General features: G+C 47.1%; 4 protein-coding genes across 8 annotated transcripts in view; 2 read left to right on the top strand and 2 right to left on the bottom strand.

Moving 5' to 3' along the window:
- The window catches only part of CDC45 (cell division cycle 45), a 15,613-nt gene extending 13,903 nt beyond the window's left edge, over positions 1-1,710 (bottom strand). Inside the window, exons 1-2 of the mRNA XM_044440673.1 lie at positions 1,487-1,710; positions 573-632 (exon numbers count right to left, since the gene is read on the bottom strand). Of these exons, the coding sequence (XP_044296608.1) occupies positions 573-632; positions 1,487-1,537 (111 nt within the window). The 5' untranslated portion in view covers positions 1,538-1,710. The remainder of the gene's footprint in view (positions 1-572; positions 633-1,486) is intronic.
- A 447-nt stretch (positions 1,711-2,157) lies between these two features.
- UFD1 (ubiquitin recognition factor in ER associated degradation 1) lies at positions 2,158-11,265 on the top strand. 3 transcript variants are annotated; one of them, XM_044440675.1, is made up of 12 exons: positions 2,158-2,512; positions 3,543-3,675; positions 4,225-4,257; positions 5,130-5,251; positions 5,699-5,829; positions 6,258-6,330; positions 6,620-6,688; positions 7,546-7,611; positions 8,662-8,709; positions 9,155-9,243; positions 10,423-10,504; positions 11,145-11,265. In XM_044440675.1, exons 1-12 carry the CDS (start codon positions 2,510-2,512, stop codon positions 11,217-11,219), a joined length of 924 nt encoding a protein of 307 aa, XP_044296610.1. In that variant the 5' UTR covers positions 2,158-2,509; the 3' UTR covers positions 11,220-11,265. The 3 variants fall into 3 exon arrangements, with proteins under 3 accessions (XP_044296610.1, XP_044296611.1, XP_044296609.1); XM_044440676.1 differs by lacking the exon at positions 2,158-2,512 and adding an exon at positions 2,766-2,808; XM_044440674.1 differs by lacking the exon at positions 2,158-2,512 and adding an exon at positions 3,353-3,433.
- A 3,512-nt stretch (positions 11,266-14,777) lies between these two features.
- Positions 14,778-19,175, top strand: CUNH22orf39 (chromosome unknown C22orf39 homolog). Of its 3 annotated transcripts, XR_006415722.1 has the most exons (4): positions 14,778-15,185; positions 16,844-16,872; positions 17,870-18,110; positions 18,935-19,175. XR_006415722.1 is itself a non-coding variant. In XM_044440678.1 (3 exons), exons 1-3 carry the CDS (start codon positions 14,807-14,809, stop codon positions 17,993-17,995), a joined length of 534 nt encoding a protein of 177 aa, XP_044296613.1. In that variant the 5' UTR covers positions 14,778-14,806; the 3' UTR covers positions 17,996-19,175. The 3 variants fall into 3 exon arrangements, 2 of the variants coding, with proteins under 2 accessions (XP_044296613.1, XP_044296614.1); XM_044440678.1 differs by having other exon boundaries at positions 17,870-19,175; XM_044440679.1 differs by lacking the exons at positions 16,844-16,872; positions 18,935-19,175 and adding an exon at positions 16,907-17,074 and having other exon boundaries at positions 15,050-15,185; positions 17,870-18,129.
- Positions 19,176-19,316: 141 nt separating this feature from the next.
- On the bottom strand, positions 19,317-22,427 carry MRPL40 (mitochondrial ribosomal protein L40). The gene is made up of 4 exons (XM_044440677.1): positions 22,283-22,427; positions 21,360-21,443; positions 20,884-21,039; positions 19,317-20,217 (listed from the first exon to the last, which is right to left on the bottom strand). Exons 1-4 carry the CDS (start codon positions 22,339-22,341, stop codon positions 19,908-19,910), a joined length of 609 nt encoding a protein of 202 aa, XP_044296612.1. The 5' UTR covers positions 22,342-22,427; the 3' UTR covers positions 19,317-19,907.
- Between the last annotated feature and the right edge of the window lie 1,461 nt (positions 22,428-23,888).

Below are 23,888 nucleotides of genomic sequence, written 5' to 3'. Positions count from 1 at the left end.
GCCATAGCTTTCCTCCCCAGGAGGAAAGCTATGGCAAATCTAGACAGCATACTAAAAAGCAGAGACATCACCCTGCCAAAAAAAGTGCGTATACTCAAGGCTATAGTTTTCCCAGTTGCAACGTATGGCTGTGAAAACTGGACCATAAGGAAGGCTGAGCACCAAAGGATTGAGGCCTTTGAATTGTGCTGCTGGCGGAGACTCCTGCGAGTCCCTTGGACTGCAAGGCGATCAAACCAGTCAGTCCTAGAGATCGACCCTGACTGCTCTTTAGAAGGTCAGATACTGAAGATAAAACTCAAATACTTTGGCCACCTAATGAGAAGGAAGGACTCCCTGGAGAAGAGCCTAATGCTGGGAACGATTGAGGGCAAAATAAGAAGGGGATGGCAGAGGATGAGGTGGCTGGATGGAGTCACTGAAGCAGTTGGTGTGAGCTTGAGTGGACTCTGGAAGATGGTGGAGGACAGGAAGGCCTGGAGGCATGTCGTCCATGGGGTCGCGATGGGTCGGACACAACTTCGTGACTAACAACAACAACAATATTAACAGGACATCAAAAGGAAACTTACTTGGAGTATTTTACAAGCACACAGCGCATCGACATCTGAAGCAACAAGAAGCAGCACCCGCTAGAAGTAAGGAAAAAAGGAAACATTTGAAAAACTATTTATAACAATAACATTGCACAGTGATGATCCGCAGTTACCAAACCTGTCAGAATTCTGGCTACAGAAAATGGAAAAACTAAGGCAGCTAAGTGTAACCTTAGCCACGAACATAGTGTTAGCCTCCAGCTCCCATCAACTCTAGCCATCATGCAGACAGTGGAGACTCTTGTTTAGTGTCTGGTCTGGGTTTACTTAATACAGTAACCCACACCGAGAGGATGGCTATGGGCAGTTACTGAACCACAGATCCTTGCTGAAACTCACAAACCGTGGTTAGTTAACCATGATCAACCTACGTATAGGGCACATGGCCCATTCTTGGGTTGTGAACTGTGCATTGTTTGAGATCAAGAAACCATAATGTGTTAGCATGGCTGGTTCAGACAGTGCAATAACCCACATTTCAGCAGAAACTCAGCACGTCTTATTTAACATACTTATATCCTGCCTTTTCCCTGAAAGGAACCCAGCGCAGCTCACACAGCCCTCCTTTCTGTTTTATCCTCACAACAACCCGATGAGGTATGTTAGGCTGAGAGCCAAGGCCAGGCTCAAAGCTACCCCCCACAGTGATCTTCACGGCCAAGGGGGATCAAGCTTTGGTCTCCCGAGTCCCAGCTCAACGCTCTACCCACTACGCCACCCTGCCTCTGCATGAAAACCAACCCCTGAATCCAGCCCCCAGCTTGGATCTCCGCGGCCCAGTCCAATGACCTTAGCCGGGCCACAATTACGGGGCCGCAGAGGAGGCAGAGGCGGGGCGCCCCCGCGCGGGCGGCCGCCCTCGCCACCTTCCCCGGCGGGCGCCCACTCACCTGGTTCACGACCACCTCGTAGAACTCCTTGCGGAAGTCGGTCAGGAACATGGCCGAGGCGCGAAGCTCCCGCTGCCACGGTCGACGGCGGACTGAGGCGACGGTCGCAGCGCCCCGTCCGCTCAAAGGAAGGCGCCAAACCCTCGCCTTCCCCCATTGGCCGTCCGCTATGAACGGCACCCAATACGGTTGCGCTTCCCTTCCCCTTGCCGCTCTCTGGCCTTCTGATTGGGCGTCTCTTGCTCCTCCTCCTCCCTCACGTCTGCACCAATCGCAACAAACAATGTGCGTCATCCGCTAGCGTCTTTCTTCGTAGAAGGGCGACTGGATAATCCAATTAAGGGAGGAGCAGGAGGAGCCATATCGTCATAGGGCTCGAGCGCGACTTCCGCCTCCCAAGGCACCCTTTTGTTTGTTTAGCCCAGCCAAACAGAAAGGCAGCGCTTTGGCTATACAGGTGACGTCTTGGGCGCCATATTTGTTTGGGGCAATACCTTCCTGTAACCTTTCCCCGCCCTTCGGAGGGCTGACAGAACAAGCTTTTATTCAGTCTTTACGGGGGGAAACACTAAGAGGTGCACCACGAACACTCTGAGAAACTGTCCCGTTTCTGTCGCCTCTTTTTCCCGCTCTCTCGCACTCACACAAAAGGATATCCTATACGCACCCGTCGTTCGAATTGCATTTCGGGAAATGTAGTTCTCCCCCAACCACCACCTAAAATCGCGTTTTTTAACATTTTCCAGCGCAGAACGTCGCCCGAGAAGCTGCAGGCTTCGACTCTTGGCCCCGCGGACCCCGCTCTTCCCCGCGAGGGGTCGGAGCGAAGCCGGAGAAGGCTTCTCCGCCGCCGCGCTCCGCTTCCCTCCGGGGCGGCGAGGCGAGGCGAGGCTTCCTGTTCGGGATTAAAAGCCGGGCGTCCGGGTCGCCGGGGCCCCTCGGGAAGAAGGATCGGCCCCTGCCTTCGTCCTGCGGCGAGTCCTGCGAGAGCTGCGGGGGCACGGAGAGGCCGAAGCCGCCGCCATGGTAGGGCCCGGCGCCCGTTGGAGGGGCGGAGGGGCTCATCCTGCGAGGGGAAGTGCGGCGTCATGCCGGCTGGGGGAATGGTGCGAAGGAGAGCCGGGGTGGCGCGGCGGGTAGGAGCGCGGGGCTGGGGCCCGGCGATCGGGTGCTGCTGCCCGCTGGGCCACGGAGCCCACCGGGTGACGTGGGCCAGTCACAGGCTCTCAGCCCGGCCTACCGCGCAGGGTTGTTGCTGTGCGGGTGGGATGGAGAGGAGGAGAGCGGCGTAAGCCAGCCTGAGTTCCGTGAAAGGAAGACAGGTGGGATATAAATCCGATGAATAAATCCTTCTTTGGGAGCTCTCTTTGAAGGAGATCAGAGGAGTGGCTACCCGGAGAAGGGCCTTCGCTGCGGTGGCACCCCGATTATGAGATTTGCTCCCCAGAGAGGTGTGCCTCGCACTGGCACTTGATTCCTTTCGGCGCCAGGCCAAAACCTTTTTATTTTCCCAACATTTTAAGTCTTAATTGTTGTTTTAATTTGGGTTTTATTTGAGGATTGATGATGCTGTGTAGGTTAAATCCATCATCCTCCAAAACAACTGGAAACCAAGCAACAAACATGTCAACAAAAGAACAACATGCCAGGATCGGTGTGACATGAAGAGTTGGTGGAGCACAGCCAGCCCTCCTGCCTGTCCACAGCAAGCAGGAGACCCCCCCCCCCAGCCCCCACAGGGTCGACTCTCAGGAGATCTCCCATCATCCCCCAGTACTGTAGTCCCAGTTAAAATTGTTGCGTGTGCATTGTGTGGTCTATATTGAACTTTATAAGAAAAATGTGCTTTCCCAATGTTGTGCCCAGTTTAGTCTTCTGCATCTTTTCTGTGGATCACCTGCCTCTTCTGAAAAGGACCATGCTGAATTGGACCAAAGTCTGATCCAGGTTAACCAGTTTTTCGCACAGTGGCTGTCCAGTTGTATCCAGGAACCCTACAAGTGGAGCTTGAGAGCAATAATGCCTTTCCATGTTCTTTCTCCCCCCACCCCCACAGTTTTCCTTCAACATGTTCGATCATCCCATTCCCCGGGTCTTTCAGAATCGCTTCTCAACTCAGTACCGCTGCTTCTCGGTCTCCATGCTTGCTGGGCCGAATGACAGGTCTGATGTGGAGAAAGGCGGAAAGAGTACGTGTTGGTTTTTCTTTAGCATTGATCTTTCTCTCAAAGGCTTATGCATGTGCTGCTCATAGAACAGATTGTACCTGGAAGAGTATGAGACCACAAAGCTGGAATCCTGGAGGAACATTTCTGGTAACACCTGATTCATCCCATGGGATGGCACAATTTGGGGATCCAGCCAGGGTTGAACATGCTTTAGATCTGTGGGGCGATTGCTTGGTTTTCTGGCTAGAACCTTCCCTCCTGCCTCTTCCTTTCATATTGTATGGTATACCTCTTCACCTTTCCTTGCTCTGTGGCCTCCCCCATCACTGGTCCCCATCACTCTGAGGCGAGGAGGAGGTTGCAGGGAAATGCTCTGGTGTAATGCAATTTCACTCCAGGTTACTGTGCAGAGGGACTAGGTCCAGGCTTAAATGTTTTTGATGACGGCTGTAGTTATGTCCTAAGTTTTCTTTTTCTGAGAAAATTACTGGAAGTGGATGCCTGAAATTTCCCATGTTGCTTTCCTTTGTAACTAATTTTATTATCGCATTCTTTGGTTTTTTCCTGCAGTAATTATGCCTCCCTCTGCATTGGATCAACTCAGTGAGTAACTTCTCCTCAGTATATTTATGATATGTAACAGACTTCCCCAGCCTTCTGTCCACCAAGTGCTTTGAACCACATCCGCCCTTCATTCCTGACCGTGGGCAGTGCTCGCGTTCATGGAGTTTGTTGTCCCAAACATCGGAAGGGTACTAGGTTGAGGAAGCTTGTGTGCAGCACTGGAAGAGATACTCTCTTAGCTCATGCATCAAAGCGCATTGAAGATGGAAAAAAGCGAAGCTATGCCTGCTTAGAACATCCTCCTAATCCCACCGTTCCTCAGCGAATGTGGAACTTTTTCTGCCTGAGCAGGCGTGGAATTGCACCCCCTGAATGTAGACTTGGTGTTGCATGTGCAAGTTCTGCTCTGGGAATGCTGCACTTATTTTCTCTGAACATCCCATACTGGAAATTGTGAGCAGACCCAATGCCAGAAGCTTGATGGTTCAGAGTCAAGGCCGGAATCACTAGGCCTGGGCCCAGATTAGAAATATGTATGAGCCAGGAGTGGGGAGACCGTGGCTTTCTAGATAGTGTGGGGATGCAACAAGCATCTTCCCTGTATGTGGGCCATGTTGGCTGGGGCTGATGGGACTTGAAGTCCAAAACATCTGGAGGACCTCAGGCTAGAATGGGTTGCCTTAAGTGTATCACCCCCAGCTTAGAAGTTCTTTGAGGCTACGGTTTTATCTTACATTCAGCCTGGTCTTGTGGAGGTTTATTTGGCGTTTTACTTCCGTGGGAATGAGTCTCACCGAACCTGGTGGAGGCACTTGCAGGCAAGCAAAGGGTTTCTCGGCAAGATCCCTTCCTGCAAGCTGCAAGGTTCTTCTGTTTGCTAACACGACATTTCCCCCCACCCTTCTCACTAGGCCGGCTTAACATCACCTATCCCATGTTATTTAAGCTGACCAATAAAAATTCAGACCGTATGACCCACTGTGGCGTGCTTGAGTTCGTGGCTGATGAAGGCATCTGTTACCTGCCACACTGGGTAAGTAGCTGCTTCAGAGCTTTTAAACTGCAAGTGTCCAAGTCAAGCTGTGGCAAGGACTCTTTGAACATGGGAAACTTTTGAAAGAAAAAGCAGAAAAAACAGAGAGAGAGAGAGGGAACAGCGCAGTAATTTTGAAGAATATTTAGTGCTAAACATTTGCACTCCCATCAAGGGTCTCCATCTTATTTTTATGTAAGACTGATTGCATTGATAGTGCAAGAAGCACCTCCTTGTTGGAGTAAATATGTTGAATGTACTAATTTGTCAATACCTAGGTCTAAATTTGATCGAATAGTTTGTATTTCAAGCACTGAGATTTGAAGTAATTTTAATGCACTAGGTAAATTTTATAGTAATTAAAGTAACACTTAGGATTAACATCATGTGTTGATTTTCTGCGTCTTTCAAAGGGAGTGCTTGATCACTCATTCTGTATCCATGCAGATGATGCAGAACCTGCTCTTGGAGGAAGGTGGGCTGGTGCAGGTGGAGAGCGTCAACCTTCAGGTGGCCACGTACTCCAAATTCCAGCCGCAGAGCCCCGACTTTCTTGACATCACTAACCCCAAGGCCGTGTATCCATTTCAGAATAGCCCCACGGGAGCACGTGGGGAGGGGTTTGGGGTTGTGGTGCTTAGCTGCTGATCCCATCATGGGCAGAGACACAGATTTGCCTCTCCCCAGGTTGTTCATGCTTTTAAACAGAGCTGGGAACCTCTTTCAGGCAGAGGGCCGACTGGAGAGGCTGTTAAGGGTTGCATTCTGCGGGATGAAGGCAAAGGGGGCAGAGCCAAAGGTGAAGGTTGGGGGTAAGGCCAAATATATCTGGAAAAAAACTCTGCCATCTGAAATTTAAGAGAGCAATCCTATACCCACCCTTCCTGGCACCAGCCATCAGATTCCAAGACCTGAAGTGGGAGTTAAAACCAATTAGTGACCCAGATGCGATGGGAACCCCTTCTGCACAATATGAACTTATATTTTCCCTTAACATCCTGTGAAGGTTGGAAAACGCACTCAGAAATTTTGCTTGCCTGACCACTGGAGATGTTATTGCCATCAACTACAATGAGAAGGTAATGTGCATCACTTCAGCTTGGGCATCCCAGAAGCAAAGAATAAGAGATCGTTATGGGCTGACTTCGGATCTGCTTCCATTTGCCGTGAAGCCAAGCAGGAGATTTAGAATGATACCATTAATATTGCGATCAGGACTGTGCCCCATTTAAGTTGATCTCGGGTTCTTGTGTTGGGTTTAAGCAAAGGACTGGCAGGGCAGACAATTGCATGAGTTCTAGGGCATCATTGTTGCCAACATTTCTGCAGAGACAATGATGTCAATGGCATTTTCTTTGTTTTACTTAGATCTATGAGCTTCGAGTGATGGAGACCAAACCTGACAAAGCCGTGTCCATCATAGAGTGTGACATGAACGTAAGCTGAGGATGGGCCCCATGTCTTGTGGTGTGCTCAAACTCTGCTACCTGGGGGAAGGTGTTTCCTTTCAGTAGCCCTTGAAGTAATGGCCGAAGGACTGTCTGTACACCAGGGGTGTTGACGGCTGGAGGCAGGGCCCAAATCCAAGCTGGCGGGCGTTGCAGTCTTGCTTTGCAGTGGATTCCCAAGAGGACCGTGCACCTTTTCCGCCTGATCCCTGATTGTTTGGTGATTTCTGGATTTTGTGCAGTCTCCTGCCTATGATTTGTAGTGTGGGAATAACCATGCTGGCCTCCTTCATGAGGAGGAAGGCGGCAAGATAGGTGTGTGGCGTTTTGACCATCCGAAAATACTTCTTGAAAGCTGCTGCCATTCCTCTTCCACAAATGGATGCATTGAGAATCCCCCGATTCCCCTATGCCAAAGCTGTTGAAGTCCAATCCCGCAGTCCCTATCGGATCCTCCTAGCATCCTAGCCTGGCCTCCAGTAATTCCCCATTGGTTACACCCCCTTCTGTGGCCACCCTCTTTCTCCCAACTAGCAACCATTTTCTTCAATGCATTTTTCCCCACAAAGAGGCTGAAGTGCTTCTTCGTTTCAGCTAGTGGCGGGCAGAGCTTTGACTGCAGAGCGTTTGGCATCGTGGGTCGCTTGGCCCGGCCCTTTTGCCTTTGGCTCTGCCCAAGTGCTGGAACTTGGGAGCTTCTTCAACATTGAATGTGGTCCTTGGGTTGGAAGCCGTTGGATATGGCTGCTCTGTTCACGGTGCCTGTTCAATAAGGGGAAATGACTCGGCCTCTTAGGCAGGCTGTTGCCACTTACTAATTATAAGTGTTGTCTTGACCCGAGACAGGTGGATTTTGATGCCCCGTTGGGTTACAAAGAACCAGAGAGGCAGACGCAGCATGAGGAGTCCACGGTGAGTGGCCCCTTTTTCTATGTTCTCCTCTCTCTGCATCTTTCCTGCCACCCTCCAAAAACCTTGGAAAGAAGCACAGATTAGTATGTGCGATGATTCATCGTTCTTTACTGTGTTTATAGCTGGCCTGTTTCCTGCAAGGAACACGTGACCAGCACACAGAATAGTAGTTGCTCCTTCTGGGGAGGAGATTGTTACACAGATAAATCTTGTACTGGAACAGAGATTATCATCATCATCATCATCATCATCATCATCATCATCAGAACATTTCTATGCCGCCCCTTGCCGAAGCCTCGGGGCGGCTTACAACACAATAAAATACGATACAATACAAAAATAACAATATAAAATTAAAATTAATAATATAAAATAAATAAGAAATATAAACGATATAAAGAAGTTATAAAAGAAAAGAAAGGAAAAGAAGACGCACTGGCCAGATAAATAAGTAAATATTGTTAACAATTAAAATGACGTTTAAATAAAAAGGTCTTCACCTGGCACCGAAAAACAAATAAAAACGGTGCCAGGCGGACCTCTCTGGGGAGTTTAGTATTCACTGTAGACCCTGATTTGCAGTCTTTATCTGTTCCATAGAAATTAACAAATGCTCAGTGTAAACGTATTCTCCACTCCCTTTTGACAGCTAAAATACTCATATTGAAGCATTGGAAGGATAAACACCCCACTCCTATAATGCAATAGATTGTGAAAACCTATTGACATTTTCAGTATTTGAACAGCTGGTATATAAGTGCCACTTTTGAAGGCTTGCTTCTTGGCTGCTTAGTCTGCTCTTGTTGAAGCCCGCATATAATTTCTAGAAAGTGGCTTATTTTGACTTTGTGTTCATGGCTATGCATATTTACAGTTCCATGTATGTACGTTAAGAAAGCAGAAACATAAAATGTCGGGAGTGCCTGTAGGTACGATGTTGGGGATTTCTTCACTTCATTGGAAGTTCCACACCGGGGACACATCTGTTACATTGCATGGTGGATCCCTGAGTGGGAAAGGAATTAACTTCCTTCTCTTGTTGCTGCCCAGGATGTTGAGCCGGACCACAGCGGCTATGCGAGCGACCTGGGATTCCGTGTAAGTTATTTTCACTTAGCTGATTGTATGTAAAAACAGGCAGCACCCACCATTCAGTGGCCTCTAGACTGCATTCTTGATTGACTCTTCTGAGAGTCACTGGACTTTCTATTCCCCTTTGCCGCCTTCCCAGCATAACCAGGGGCAGCAGGACCCTCCTGTAACTTCTAGTTGACTTCTAGACTCTCCTGCCAAAGTGCACCTTGGGACTCGCCATCATCTAGTGCCCCCTTCCCCTGCCCCGCACTTGCTTTTCGAGACATCGCCCATGATGAAGAGCTCTGTGGATCTCGACAGCTTGCCCAGTTTTTCTGGAGATCTTTTTGTTCGCCCGGTAAAGGTGTTACAGAAAATTGGAGTCTGGGAATCTAAGTTGAGGTGATAGCTTTGCAGGAATAATGACTTGAGGATCATGTAGAAGGCCATGCATTTCTTATTCCCTTAGGCATTTTCGGGGTCTGGGAACAGGCTGGATGGGAAGAAGAAAGGTGTTGAACCAAGCCCTTCTCCGATTAAACCAGGAGACATCCGGAGGTCAGTTTTCCTCGAAAACAATGCCAGAGAGATGCAGGTGGCTCGTTGCTGCCTGCATCTACTGCCCTCGTGTGTTCCGTGTCTGAGATGAACTCGTTTGAAGCTCCGAAAGGACAGCTGCCTCAGGCCTTGATCCCCTTCAGTTGTATCATCGCAGAGCCAGCTTTTTCACACACACCACCTGCTCCACCACACTGTGTGGGAGCTGCCACCATAATGCAGAGGTGGGAAGATTCCTCTCCTTAATCTGAGATCTGAAATCCTGATTCTGCAGAGGCCATGGCTGGGCTATGGGAGAAAGATACTCTGCAGCTGCTAACTCCAGAAATAGTTGCTTTGTCAGTCAGCCGTGAGGCCAGCTTGGATATAATCCATGGCTTTCCACAGGGGTGGGGAGCCCTAGGCCTGTGGGCTGGAGCTGGGGTTCCCAGGCAGCCACACCCCCTTCCCTCAGCTCCATCCTTTCCCCCTTGACCTCCAGCTGGTGGCTTCCTTGAAGCATCTTCCCCTGTATTCGTTTCTCCACAACCCTTTCCTGTTTTCTAACATTAAGAGCAGGAATGGGGACCTACAGGGTAGGCTCACGTGGCCAGAAGAAGCCTGCAGTTCTGCAAACCCCGCCCACATCTGGCTTTGAGTTGCACCCACACCTGGCGTGCAGATTAACAGCCCAGGAAATACGGTCATGCTTAGAGCATTGGCTTGGTCAAAGAAGAGCTGCGTTCGGATCCCACCTCAGCCGTGAAGCTCCCTGGTGGCTGCCTTTCTCCTTATCCCTCCCTTCCATGTACTGCCAAGCAAATGGACATCCTTTCCTTTTGTAGTAGAACATCACATGTGCAGACAGAGCGTCCCTGAACTTTCTCGGCCTACTTACCAGCTCAGCCAATCCATGTTCAAGTTTTATTGCCACAACTGCAAGACGATGTAGTCTGCTTTACTAAATTTTAATGGGTTAATAGGGAAGAGCTAGGATCATGGTGATTCACTTTGCTTCCTTGTAACCCCCACCCACTAGAGGGTGTGTGTAAGGGGGGGGGGTGTTGCTTAATCTGTTTTTGGATTTGTTTCTAACCTTTTTCCTTGAATTTGTGATCTGCCTTTGGGGGCCAGGGGTCTTCTCGTGGTGGAATGATGGCGATACCTGTGCTAAATAAAACTCATTCTTCTTTTCTGCAGAGGGATTCCTAATTATGAGTTTAAAATTGGCAAGATCACATTCATCAGAAACTCACGGCCGCTGGTCAAAAAAATTGAAGAGGTAAGGAAACGTCCAGCTTGATTTACTGGAGAATTTCATGTGAGCCACTAGCAGCTGCTCCACCCGGGGGCTCAAAGCCACTGATGAATTGGCACGTGAGCAGGTCCACAAGGACACACGTGAGTTCACAGCAGAAACAACAAGAATGGTTAGGAACAGGTATCTAATTAGTCACAGTAACTTTTACTATGAAGTGAATTCCATACTTTAACTGTGCCCTGTGGGAAGAAGCAATTACAAATCTGGCCTGAATGTTCTAGTAGCCAACATCAGGAGTTATACTCATTCAGTTCTTTTTTATGAAACAGAGAAAAATCTCTCTCTCCACCTCTTCCACGGTATGCATAGTTTTGGGTGCATCTGGCATGTCTCCCCTTACTCGTTTTTTCTAAGCTGGAATGTTGTCTTTTTGGAAACCAAAAAGATCCTGAGACAAAAGTCCAAGAAATAATGATATAGGACTGAATTAGCTAACTTTGATTTTAGCACATTTCAAGCAAGTTCAGAACTGGAAATACTAATGGAATTTGGAGAGGGCATTGTCTCTCATTCCGTGTGTATGTGTGTGTGCGCACGCGCTAGAATCTATGAAAAGCCAAAATAATCTAAGTAATATTCCCCCTTCCCTCTCAATTCTCAGGATGACTCTGGAAGCCGCTTCATTGCATTTTCTGGAGAAGGTCAGTCACTGCGCAAGAAAGGAAGAAAACCCTAAATACAGGATCCTTTTGGCTGAGAGGCAATAAAATTACACTGTAATACTTCTGACCCTTTTCCTGTCTTGCAATATAAAGCTTCATTTTCTACTGCAGGGGTGTGTATCTCTCAGCAGACACTGGAACAACCCAAATACAGGCTAGATATCAGGAAAAGCTTCCTCACGGTCAGAGCAATCCAACATTTGAACCAGCTGCCTAGAGAGGTGGTGGGCTCTCCCACACTGGGGATATTCAGAAGGAAACTGGACAGCCATCTTAGTGGGATGGTGAGATGTGGTGTCCTGTAATGGCAGCGGTTTGGACTCGATGGCCATCATGGCCCCTTCCAACTATGCTATGATTTAGCAGCCACACTACTCAGCTGTGTATGGAACTATTGGGGGGGACGGGGACGTCATCTCATACTTTGCCTCAAGCTGCAAAATGGTTTGGCCCGTTACCCCTGGTTTACTTTCATAGTGATGGTAGTAACATGAACTTCCAGTTTCAACATTTTTATTGTTTTCTACACTCTAAACAAATAATGATTCCAAAGACTTCAGACATACCAAGCTCAAAATCTTATTCTCTCTAGAGTTACTATATATTTCAGCCCTAACTGAGATTCCATTTCTCTAACTAATAATAAAAAGCCCCATGTTTAACAGTCGCATGTCTCTTTTTTTTCCTTAAGAGATAAAGTCAGTCTGTCCATTTTCGCACAGTCTAATATCTTCTTTAAAATCAACTCTTCAGTCGGTAACTCTTCAGTCCTCCAGTATTGTGCAAATACAACCCTCACCACTGTGATTCCCTGCGAAGTCAAACATTAACTTTGTTTATCGAAGTCGTTGGGGAGAATGCCTAGCAAAAATATTTCTGGTTTAAATATTACAGGTCTTTGCAAAGTTTCCCCAAGCCATCTATGTATTTTAACCCAGTATTTTTTTGCTTTATCACAAGTCCACCACATACGGTAAAAGGTACCAGGCCTTTGTTTACATTTCCAACATCTATTTGACATATTTGAAGACATTTTAGCTAATCTATTCGGTGACAAATACCATCTGTAAAACATTTTATACAAATTTTCTTTATATGAGGTTGCCAAGGTTATCCTAATATTTCTTTCCCACAGCTTTTGCCATTTCTGCAATTCAATATTATATCCAAAGTTTTGTGCCCATGATATCAGTTTCCTTAACTTGTTCATCTTCCATTTTCATTTCTAAGAGAAAGGTTTCACATTTCTAGCTTTTCTCTTTATTCTGATAACTGTTCATCTCCTCGGTCTGAGGATGCTGTTTCTTCTTCTTCTGGAAGGTGGGTTATTGCAGCAGCCGCCTCACCTTTTCGCCTTTTCTTCAATCTGTTTTTCATCTTCAAATATGCTTCTAAAGCTTTCGTAAAACTCTTGTGCCTTAAAGATTGAGTCTAGTCTAAATCTTCTGGAGTTCCAGTTAAAGAGTATCCCTTCTGATATCAGCCATCTAAACATGATTCCTTTCGCCATCAACTTTGAGATAAGGAAGTGATATTTCTTCCGTCCTTCTCTAATTCTCCAGGTATTTGCTTCAAAGCGACTATATCATTTTGACCATATTTTAATGGCCGGTCATGTAAAGTTTTGAGAATTTCATCTCTTATAGACCTTTTCATAAATTTGATATGAACTTCTCTCGGAAGTCTATGTCTTCTCACATAACTCGAGTTTACTCTATAGACCAGATCAATTTATTTGTTAATCTCTTCCTTTTCAACACCAAGAGCATCAGCTAGCATTGTATTTATTAGGTTTTTTAAGTCTTCATTTTTTCTCTCTGGTACATTCTGTAATCTCAAGTAGTTAGATGCCTTGTCCATCTGCAATGTAGCCACTGAGTCCTGTAGTGTCTTATTTATTTGGGTTAACTGTTGTATTTCCATACTTATCACTTCGATTTTCTTATCAATATTGTCAGTCTTATCTTCCACCTCTTTATTTTTTGCTCATTCTGCTCTGTTTTCAGTTGAATATCTGAAAATTTAGCATTTATAGTCTCAGTATGCCTATCCAGCTTTTTGAATCTTTCAATTTGGTCTGAGATCCTCTTCTCCCATTTCTTTTCTTGGGATGCCAGTTGTTCAATAGGCTCTTGAATTGTTAGAAGTGTTATCTGAATCTCCTCCTGGGATTTTTCCTGCTGAATCATCGGGTCCGATGGTTTTGGTTGATATGGACGTCTCATTATTATTAAAGAAAGTTTAGATTTACACCCCTACTGATTGTTTTAGCAGATAAGGAAGTGATACGTCCAACCCTAACTGTACTCTCCAGAGAATGAGAGTTAATGTTAGAGTTTTATTTAAAGAATCTGTTGTGACGCAAGTTAACCACAGGGGAGCAGCAAAGGACTATTTATTGAAACATCCAGTACCTTCAATTCTCATGCAGGATGCCTGGAAATGGTCAGATCGCCATGAAGACCAGAGAAAGGAATGTAAACAAACAGAAAAAACGGATTTTTCTTCAGATTGATTTACAGTAGGTTGCAAAATCTAATCCTTCGCCCTTGGGGAGATTAAAAAGGAGTTATTTTTTCCCAGCTCTTGGAATGTTGAGCTTTCTCTATCAATCAGCCCAGTTCTGTCGCTGCTTAAAGTCTGGGGGGGGGGGGGTTCTCCTCCTCCGTTGAAGGAGGGCTTTTTAATCTAAATTAATGCTCGTTCCAGGAGTTTCTTTTAAGGGCTCAGTTATGAACAATGGAAGTTGTCTCACCCAGCAGATCCGAGGTCCAGTTAGAAGCTTTTCTGTTCGCTGATTAACCGGGACCGACAGCCAGGGTGGGTTAGCCCCCCCGCTCACCGAAAAGGACGGCTCTCCCTGGCGGGTAAGGGGTCGCCGCCCCCAAACACACCAGGGGCAATCCGTGCTCCCCCGCCGCTCTTCCAGGGCAGCGGACCGGGCTCCCCCGAGCCCCCGGCGAACGGATTTCGGTGCGAAAGACGCAAATCGCGTTTTCGCCGCCGATCCCTCCGCGCCGTAACCCGGAAGTCTGAAAATGTGGTTTTTTGGGAAGCGTGTTAGAATGGGAAGCGGTTGCAAAGAGGCAACAAGGGGAAAACGGCAGAGGTGCTGCGGGAAGCAGAACCAACCCGCGCAGAAAGCATCAGCAAAGCGGCTTCGGAGGACTGCAGCCCATTTCCTCAGGTGCATGAAATGTTTGCCGGGGAAGGGGGTGGTTGGCTACGTCTGGAGCCCCGACTCGTGGAAGACCACCTGCCCCACCACCCCGGGGCACTAGCGGAAAGACAGGCTCAGAAGGTCTCCGGTGCCCCTGCCCTCCCGATTAGCTTTTGTTTTTGCCCGCAGGCGCTTCCCCTCCTGCCACCGCTCCTTGAACCTTTCTGAACAAGTTTTTTCCTGCAATCAGCTGCCCCTTCTGCCCTCTCCATACGCCCCTTTTTTACAAATAGGGTAAATTAGCCTCGTCAAAAACTGCACTTTGTTTGTGGGGCGCAGTCCCGGATCTCTCCGACCTCTGGCGTCGCCCCGATTTACAACCAGAGTTTCAAAAGGCATTGAAATGCGGAAAGCACAGGCGGGACCTTCCTTAAATGAGGAATGGCTGCAAGCCTACAAAGCACCTATCTTGCACCCTTCTATTTTCTACAGGCACGATTCTTTCAAAGCACGGAAAAAGGCGCTATCCGACCCGAGCGTGGGAGCGCTTCTTGTTTCTGCCTGCGAGTTCCGTACGCATTCTTGCCACTCTCAACCCCGCATGCTAACCGAGAGCCGGAAGTGGCGGTGAGGAACGGGAAGGGTGGCGCCCCTTTGCTCTTAGGCCCTGTAACCGCCCGGCGCGGCGCGTTGCGCAGCCTCTCGCGGGACGGTCCGCGGCGACATCGTCCCAAAGCTCCGCCTTGGAGGGTCGGCTTGGGCCCGCTGCCGGCGAGAGGCGGGCGGGGGAAGCGACATGGCCGACAGGGAGACCTGGAGGGTAAGAGGGGCTTTTGCACGTCCTGCTTTGATTGCGGGAGGCGGGGAGTGGTGGTGGTGAAGATGATCACTGAGGACTAGAATCGTGGGTTGTCCAATGGGTGGGAAATTCAGGACGGACACCAGACTTAACCTGTGGCCGCTCCCTCCAGCCAGGGACCGAGAGGGTTACAGAGTGACCCGCTAGGACCGGGAGTCCCTGATGTCTCCCTGGGAGACCCGAATTTCTGAGAAGCCCGCTGCCCCACCGCCCTGCTGTCCATAGGCACTTGCTGAAGGAAAGGTTCAGGGGCTGCGGATCTCTCTTGCATCGAGGCCCTGGACGAGCTGACTTTTGGCACTTCACCTCCTGCTGCCCCCCAGCCTTTCCGTTTGAGTTTTCCCCTGGAATCAAACGCCTTCCTCTCTGGTGTCCATTCATTCATATTTACAAATACGGGTGTCCCCAGGAGTCAGGTCCTATAAGCACAAACACAGGCTTCATAGCATGTGGACATCAGCATATGCCCCCTTGGGCTGTTTGCCTTAGGGGGTTGCTTTAAATCATTTATCAGAATGCTTGTTTTGCTTTGGTCTTGTCCCCTTAAATAAACACTAGTTTTTGTTTGCATAGGAGACAGCCCTATGCATGGTTGGGGTGGGGGGATCCTCAGCTCCCAGCATTCATCAGTTTCCATGGTTAATATTTCTATTCCAAGTTTCATATACCTCAAAAGCAGTTTAAATCAATTGAAGCAAATGAAAACGGTGCCCCGAAATAAATCGACCTGCCAGCTGCCTGAAAGCCACTTACCATAGGGCTCCTGTGAAGAAAGACGATGCGCAGAGTGGAAATCAATTTCAAACCATGAAGTGTTGCTGGCAGGGAATTAATTAGTAATCATGCGCAGTCCAAGCTAAGAGACTCCTGAGTGCAACTTAAAGGTTCCCCGAGACATTTTAGCCAGCCTTAGGCTTAGAGAGAAATCAATACACCAAAAATGTTCTGGGCAGAGCCATGCCTGAAACTAAATAGGCATTCTCATGACCTATATTCTAGCAAACTCACTATTGGATTCTGATTTCTTACGTAGCCAGAATGGTGCCCAAAAAGAGTAGAATAGTTGAGCTTATGAGGGAACCTGGTACTCCCCTCCACTTAGGGGAAAGCCCAAAATAGCCCAGTGACTACCCTGTTTTCCTGAAAATAAGCCCTAGCATGATTTTTCAGGATGCTCGTAATATAAGCCCTATCCCAAAAATAAGCCCCAGTTAAGATTGTCAGCCAGATGGACGCATTTAGTACGTCCGTTGCAACACAGTTCAGGGTTTGTAGGGTTTGTCCATTCTTCTGGACTATGTTCCAGAAGGAGATGGCATGACTGTATTTGAATAAATGTAGATTTTTGTACATGAATAAATGTAGATTGTTGTACATGAAAAAAATAAGACATCACCAGAAAATAAATCCTAGTGTGTCTTTTGGAGCAAAAATTAATGTAAGACCTGGTCTTATTTTCAGGGAAACACGGTAATAAGTGTACTCAGTGACCACTGAATTTGAGAGGGGAAACATGGAAAACCTGGAAGGAAAAGAGGAAGTAATGGAATAGTATAGGAACCGGCCTTGGCTGGCCAGAATCTTCCCATCGTGTTCCTCACTGTACCACTTTGTTGCAGGCCGTACTTGTTCCTTCTCGGGCCAAGTGGTAAGATCTGCTATCTGGATTTTGTGTTTGGCAGCCTCCACGGGTGTGTGAGGATTACTGGGCCGAATGGAAGCACTGCAGGAGCATCCAGAACGTCTTCCATAATTATTATACCTATGGGAAGGCACCTTCTTGTGCACAGTGGAAGAGAGACTACCAGGATTGCAGGGAGTGGGAAAAAACGAGAAATGCAGCAGCTAAGGTATGCTGAGCAGCAAAATAAGGAATAATTAGCTCCAACTCACGATCGGGAAGTGGAATTGTTGGGGAGAAATGAAGTCTACGTTACTTGATATGGCAGTCTCTATTTGCTGTTACGGACAAGATGCAGTCCAGGTTTATCTAACCCTCCCCTCCTCTCTAGTTTATACAGTTAAGGCTTCTTTTCTTCCCCGAAATGTGGGCAGCTGGTTGAAGGCAATTCTCTATTTATTACTAAATTGTTGTATGCTGATTATATTTCAAAGTGAATAATATGGCGTCCACGTGCTGCAGAAAACTTTTCATTTTTTATTTATCTCTATTTATTATTTATTAAAACATTTCTATGCCGCCCCTTGCCGAAGCCTCGGGGCGGCTCACAACATCTAATAAAATACACAATAAATTCAAACAATAACAATTAAAATATATACAGTAGAATAAAATAAGCCGCCCTGGCCAGATAAAATTCAATAATATTAACATTGAAAATGCTGCTTAAATAAAAAGGTCTTCACCTGGCACCGAAAAGCAAATAATGATGGCGCCAGGCGGACCTCTCTGGGGAGCGCGTTCCATAACTTAGGCGCCACCGCAGAGAAAGCCCTCCTCCGAGTAACCACCCTCCTAACTTCTTCCACGGAGGGTTCCCGGAGAAGGGCCTCTCCCGCCGATCTCAGGGGGCGGCTGGGCATATATGGACGTAAGCGCTCCTTCAGGTAATTTTTCTTGGAAACATGGCTAAACTTGAATGAAAAAATGGCTCACTTTTATCAGTAAACTGGGTCTTTTCCAGGATTCCTTGTGCAGCAGTGAACGAAAGCGAGTTGAAGAAAAGCAGAAGCACGCGCCTGTGTGGGAATTCAGGAAAAAGCCTCCCCTTGACTGGCACCTGCCTCTTAATGAAGAGAAACCAAAGTGATGAAGCAGTGGGATGCCAGGTCTGCGATGTCTCTAGGGGACTTCTGAGCCCGTGTGGTGTGGGAGAGTCACCAGCCACCTCTGCATGTGTGCGCCTCATTTCAGTTGTGTCAAATGTATGTTCATTTTAAAGTATCTGTTCTGAATCCTTTCTTTCCTTTGGTGAGATGTTCAAGGTGCTTGCCTCTTCCTCCTTTGTAGCTCCACCTGCAATGCCAACTGCAAGACTTACCAAACACTCCTCAAAGCCTGTAATGTTCGTCTCCAGCTGGGCCAGATTCAGGTCAACTGACGGCAGGGAGCTCAGAGCTTAACCCCCGAAAACACCCACATATTACGCCTTACTGCCAGCAATTAAGTCTTAGGTGTGCCAGCCATTTAGAATGGGGGCAAAGCTGCACAAAACCCGGGACATACTGGGGAAGTACGATTTGGCACACAGGCCTAAAATTCAACTCAGGTATTACTCAAAGTAAGTGGAGGGAATTTTAAAGTCTGTTGCACTAAAGAAAGGGCATGCGTACAGTCTGAAAAATGCAGGCCAAAAGATCTGTGGAATCTCCTCGAGTTTCCATTTGTTTGACTATACCGTTTTGAAATGATACCCCCATTTGGGAAGGGAAAACACCTGAAGGTCTTTATGAGGATGCTTCCTATTTGTAGTTTCCATGAGAAAGGCAGATCTGATAGTACCTCCCAGATGCACACATTCGGCCCAAATTGTTGCTTATAGAGCGACTGGGGAGCAGAATATGCACAGCTATTTATGCCCAGTGGCCGGCTTGAAGGCCTCTTGCAAACAGAAAGACTATTTCGGTGGTCCACTGTTAAAAGGAGTCTGTGTGCTTTGTTCAAGATGGAAAATAATTCTGAGAGCCCCATTACCTTTTTATCCCCCCAAATAAAATATCCAACATTTTTCCTTTCTTTGTCCTAGCAGCAGGTCCTTCCTGTAGCCATCCGTGAAGAGATTTGAAAGTTTGCAAGACCCTTCTTCCCCCATTCCAGCTTGGGACGCCGAACTTGCAAACAATGTAACCCCACTATCAATTCAGGATTTTTCCCAGTTTTATTCCACCCCCAATCGTGTGTTTGTTTTTTTTAAATATCATCTTGCCTTCTAAAGAGATATGCTTAAAAATGCACAGTTTGGGTGGTCTAATAAAAACAGGACACCACTACAGGCCTTCTATTATTTGTCTTCTGTATATGCTTGAGACCTGTCAGAGGTTTAATATGGCCTTTCTCAGAATTCTGCACACTCTTCTGCAATAGGCAAGCTACAACACCTGGCAAGTTTATCTACAACCAAAACGGCAAGGTGATCAATATGCATTTTATTGTATCTGTCCCTACATGCAGAAAAATGCATTAATTTGACACTTCAAATTGAACAGCCATGTTCTTAGAAACCATTCTTTCCAGGTTAAAAATAACGGCTTAGGTGCAGTCTTCAAAAAATCCAGATTACAGCTAACAGAGACAAAGAATTTTAGTTTAAAGATGGGTGGATGCGATATAGTAAATGCACTCAAAGATAATTACCCAGTCTCCCCAAAAATCTGTTCTCACTGTCCCCAAATTTACTGATTTTATCCTGCATGTTTTATTTTTTTCTAAAATTCCTGTCCTGCCAGTCAGGGAGGACAAGTTCTTGCAGTGATTCATTAGTTCTGTAGAAAACTACAAACTCCCTACAAAACGATAGTATCCCACATAGGCATATGAATTAGAAAATCTGCTTATACCACGTTCTTTGTCCAAATAGGACAGCAGGTTTCTAGAATCTATTACATTCTAAAGAAATCACCACCTCCAGATTGGTCTGCTCTTGGAATCTTTCCTGTATGTTTCAACGATTTGTAAAACAAGAATGCTTTAATGGATGCAACATCTCCCAGCAGTCTCTCAGATCACTGGGTATATGTTTTTGTGACATCGATACACTTCCCGTCAGGAGCCTCATAACCAGGCAGTGGTGGTGTGACTGTAGGCTCCTGCCTCTCAAAAGGGAACAAACTGTTGTCTCGCTGAATTGCTGCTTGGTATAGTTCCTCCGATTCATGCCGCAGTTCTTTTAGTGCTGCTTCCTGAGCATCCATGAGGGACTTGATTGCCCTCATTTCTGCCCTGTTCTGCTTTAGCTTGTATACAGACCACGTCTTCTTAAGCAAAGCTCTCCTCTCACTTTCCTCAAAAGACAATGGTGAGGAGGCTCGTACCCTAAGAGGAAAAAACAAGACAGAGCTATGGAACAAGAGGCAAACGAAAGCGAGCTAGCTTTTGAATACCTGTCTCCAGGTTGAAAGCACAAGGGGTGCAAATACATACTGGTCCAAAGTAAACTAGTGAGTCTTTGGAAAAGGGGGAATGAAGCATCAGCAGGGTGTTTGCAAATATTTCTTTCACACTTCAGAGCTCTGGTTTTAGACTTTATTACAGAAGATTTCTTTTAACAGTGCTGAACAGTAACAGTACCTCAGTTATGTCAGTCAAGGTTTAGTTGAGCCATGTTAATTTTACAGCAGTGGTGTTGAATCTCTTTCATCTTCCAAATTCTGTTTTGGAAATTTGGGGGCTGCATTTCAGAGATGTGGTGTTGAAGATACTAGCATATTTTAGCTTAAAGATCTTACTGCAAGTAATTAAGCCTTACAAAAGGCCTTTCGGCCTTCCTGGAAACAACTAAAAAGAGCTGGATTTGGTTTTGCATCTCTGCTTTAGGGCATTGACTATCTCTAAAAACTTGTTTATACCACACTCACAAGTTTATACCACAAGTGGGCACTCACTCTTATGAGCCTTGGAGCTTGGAGACCTAAGGGTGGTACCCTTGGATAATAAAAATATCATAAGTTTCTAAGAAATCACAAGAATCACTGCCATTACCGTTTTTCATCTAAGAATTTGAATGGTGTCATAAAATCTTCAATGGGAATCAATTCCTGAGGAGCTTTTTCCAATTTTTTAATCTTCTTCTTCAGTCGCTCCTTTATAATTAGGTCTCTCTTGGGGTCCACCTTCTTTTTCTTCTTCGGTTCTGCTCTAATGGAAGACAAAGCAGAAAGTTCTTGATACATATTTTAGTTTCTGATAATCTATTCTACCTTGTAGTGTAAAACATCCATGCTATAGCATCAAGTCAGCAACAAAGCTTACTGCGTAATCTTGGACCACTCACTCTCTCTTCAATGCTACAAGGATAAAATGGAATTTGGGGAGAAGATGTGGAGGAAAGTTAAGATAAAAACAGAATGAATACATAAAGCATACATACATAAAGCATAATTTCCTCCTCTAATTTAACACATGCAAAGAAATGGTCTAAAGCCTTTCTAAAAATACCACTAAAGACTATATTTTACCTCATAGGTATAGATGCTCTCAGTCCAAGAAGTGAAGACTGCCAGTGGCTTGTTCGACATTGAACATTCCAGATTAATTTAGGACTAATGAAGAATAAAAAGTATTAGATTAGTCAAATCTTAATAAATAAAAAGTATTAGATGGATCAAACCTGAATGAAAAAGGATGACCAATAAGAACATTTCTCCTATGTCAGTTTAGAATAGATAATTCTCATGTACAGAGGTTCATTACCATCATAAACTTATTCTAAGAAACTTTCCACATATGCAAGTAGTGGGGTTCCTTGCCATGTTTCCTTGTCCCAAGTGAGTGCAACTTCATAGCAACCTGAATGGTAGCAGAATAGTTTTCAGCTGAGGCCTACAAATTAGAATGTTAAATTGTATCAAACTGGATGAGCTGGGGCAGAAGCAGGCAGAAAATCTTGCATAGCCTTCGCTTGCTGCCAAGGATGTGGCAATGAATTAGGGCAAACTGGCATTTTAAAATGTTTCTCTTGTAGCTTTGATTCTGACAGCAAACCCCAAAAGCTGCACTTCCATGTTTAGGAGCAGTTCACCGTACTGAGTGGTAAACTGTCCAGCGTGGCCATTGCTTTCGTGTCCTGCCTGCTTGCTAGACCCCCATTCAAAACCAAGGATCATGTCTGAACAACAGACAGCAGTCTATGAATGCGCAGAAGGCAGTAAATCTACATTTAACTTCATTGTGCTTGTTATAGATAACGACGATTACTCTCTAGATATTGTTGAAAACAGGAAGCTGGACTCGATGGACTCTTGGTCCAGTCCCAAAGAGGACGTCCCTGAACCCAGCTGCACGATCTACATAAAGAAATACAAGCATGCCTCTTCTCATCGGGGCACAGAGGAATCGAGGAGGAGAACCAAAGTCTGCCTTCTCTTTCTCGGCCACCTACCTCAGCGAAGCTGCCCCTGCGCCGCTGCGAAGCAGGCTCGAGGCCACCCGGGCGAACATGCCTTGGCCGCTCCTCCTGAGCTCGAAGAACCGTTGAAGGGACCGCAGCGTCCTACCGCTCGCCGTCCCAAGGGGGGACACTTCCGGCGGGGCACCGCGGTCCTCCCGCGCTTGGTCTCCTCCCTGCTCGCACGCCCTGCCGCGAGCGTTCCGGGCTAGAAAGCGGCCCCACGGGGCTCCGTGGCGCGCTTCTGCTCTTTCCAGTTATGGCTGCGGTAATCCGAGGACAAGGACAATCTCAGAGGGAGACCAAGGCCAATTTGAGCAATTCCTGCTAAGTATAAGAGGATTTACTGCTGGGATAAGTGTTACAAGACTGTGGCATAAATTGTTCCTACCTAAATACAGTCACTATATAAAACTTACAGCAGCATCCTGCGCATATTGAGTCCCATGGTGTTCGGTCCAACATGTGGAAGGCCCTCAAGTGGCCCACTCCCATCCTACATAAATATCAGCCTCCAGCTGTAATATAAGGAATACTGGTCTACCTTACAGGGTTGTGAGTTCAATATATGTATTTAAAACTGTTTGAACACCCAATACATATAGTACTAAAGCTAGTATAGAAATGCTAAGCCTTAACAACCACAACAATCCCTTCATGAATAACTGAGAGCCCCCAAGCTCTCCTGAGATGTTCCAGGGAGGGATTTTTGACAATCCCTCCCTGCCAAGCAAAACTAAGTCAGCAGGTGGCTATTCATGCTAGTCATTCCTGGAAGGAACTTCAGGACATGGTTCTGCACCAGGAAATCCAGGACAAGCTGGCAGGAAAGGAGGAGCCCCATCATGCCCAGGGCCCTTTCCTCCCACTCTGCTTCCATTCCCCACATTGCTGTTTACATCAAAGCCCTTTTCCTTTGCAGGGTCATTCATCAACGTATTTTTTAGCCGTTTCTTAACAGTTTGCATTTCGTCCGATGAGATGCTATGGTGTTTTATTGCATTGCTTTTACGTACTGTAGTACTCTGGGAGGTACAATGGCCAACAACGTGCCCCCAGGATCCTGCACGCAGGGTATCTTTCTCCACATGGCACAGGGTCGACTATGGAATCCATTGCCACAAGAAGTAGGAACGGCCACCAGATTGTAAGGGGACTGGCCAAATTCGTGGAGGGAAGGCTATCAAAGGCTGCAAGCCTGCCGCGGTGTGAGCCCGAATGCTGGGCCAGAAGGCCGCCGCCCGGTCCGGCATGGTGCTTCCCCGGAGGAACCTCTCCGCGGTTGCTGGTCCCCTCGGATGCGCGCGTTCCCGCCCTGAAACACTGTGAAGGGGGGGGGGGGGGACAGAAAGCTTGAACGAATGCGTGGCTTCCCCTTATCAGAGGCTCTGTGCCTCGTGCGCCCAGAGCGCGGGACGAGGCGGGCCGTCCCTCGCCTGATCCAGCAGCGCTCCTCTTTCGCCGCGCCCCGCGCCAAGGGGCACCGGCGGCGGCGGGGGCAACCGTGAGGACTAGCCGCTTGCCTCACGCGGCGGGAGGTGCTCCTGCCGGCGGCGAGCCCCCGCGGGGTCCCGGGCGGCGCGCCCGCGAGGCAGGCGAG

Source organism: Varanus komodoensis, unplaced genomic scaffold, assembly GCF_004798865.1.
Source record: "Varanus komodoensis strain SLA01 unplaced genomic scaffold, ASM479886v1 scaffold38, whole genome shotgun sequence".
Taxonomy (NCBI): Eukaryota; Metazoa; Chordata; class Lepidosauria; order Squamata; family Varanidae; genus Varanus; species Varanus komodoensis.
Note: the sequence above shows the minus strand (reverse complement) of the source record. Positions and strands in the feature narration are given on the sequence as shown.

Coding starts and splice junctions, on each gene's coding strand:
- UFD1 (XM_044440675.1), top strand. Junction 4,258..5,129: donor CTCTGCATTGGATCAACTCA/GTGAGTAACTTC, acceptor CCTTCTCACTAG/GCCGGCTTAACATCACCTAT. Junction 8,710..9,154: donor CGAGCGACCTGGGATTCCGT/GTAAGTTATTTT, acceptor TTATTCCCTTAG/GCATTTTCGGGGTCTGGGAA.
- CUNH22orf39 (XM_044440678.1), top strand. CDS start 14,807: ATGGCTGCAAGCCTACAAAGCACCTATCTTGCACCCTTCTATTTTCTA. Junction 15,186..16,843: donor CCGACAGGGAGACCTGGAGG/GTAAGAGGGGCT, acceptor ACTTTGTTGCAG/GCCGTACTTGTTCCTTCTCG. Junction 16,873..17,869: donor GTTCCTTCTCGGGCCAAGTG/GTAAGATCTGCT, acceptor GGTCTTTTCCAG/GATTCCTTGTGCAGCAGTGA.
- MRPL40 (XM_044440677.1), bottom strand. CDS start 22,341: ATGTTCGCCCGGGTGGCCTCGAGCCTGCTTCGCAGCGGCGCAGGGGCA. Junction 21,444..22,282: donor GCAGGGGCAGCTTCGCTGAG/GTAGGTGGCCGA, acceptor ATTCTTCATTAG/TCCTAAATTAATCTGGAATG. Junction 21,040..21,359: donor AGAGCATCTATACCTATGAG/GTAAAATATAGT, acceptor GTCTTCCATTAG/AGCAGAACCGAAGAAGAAAA.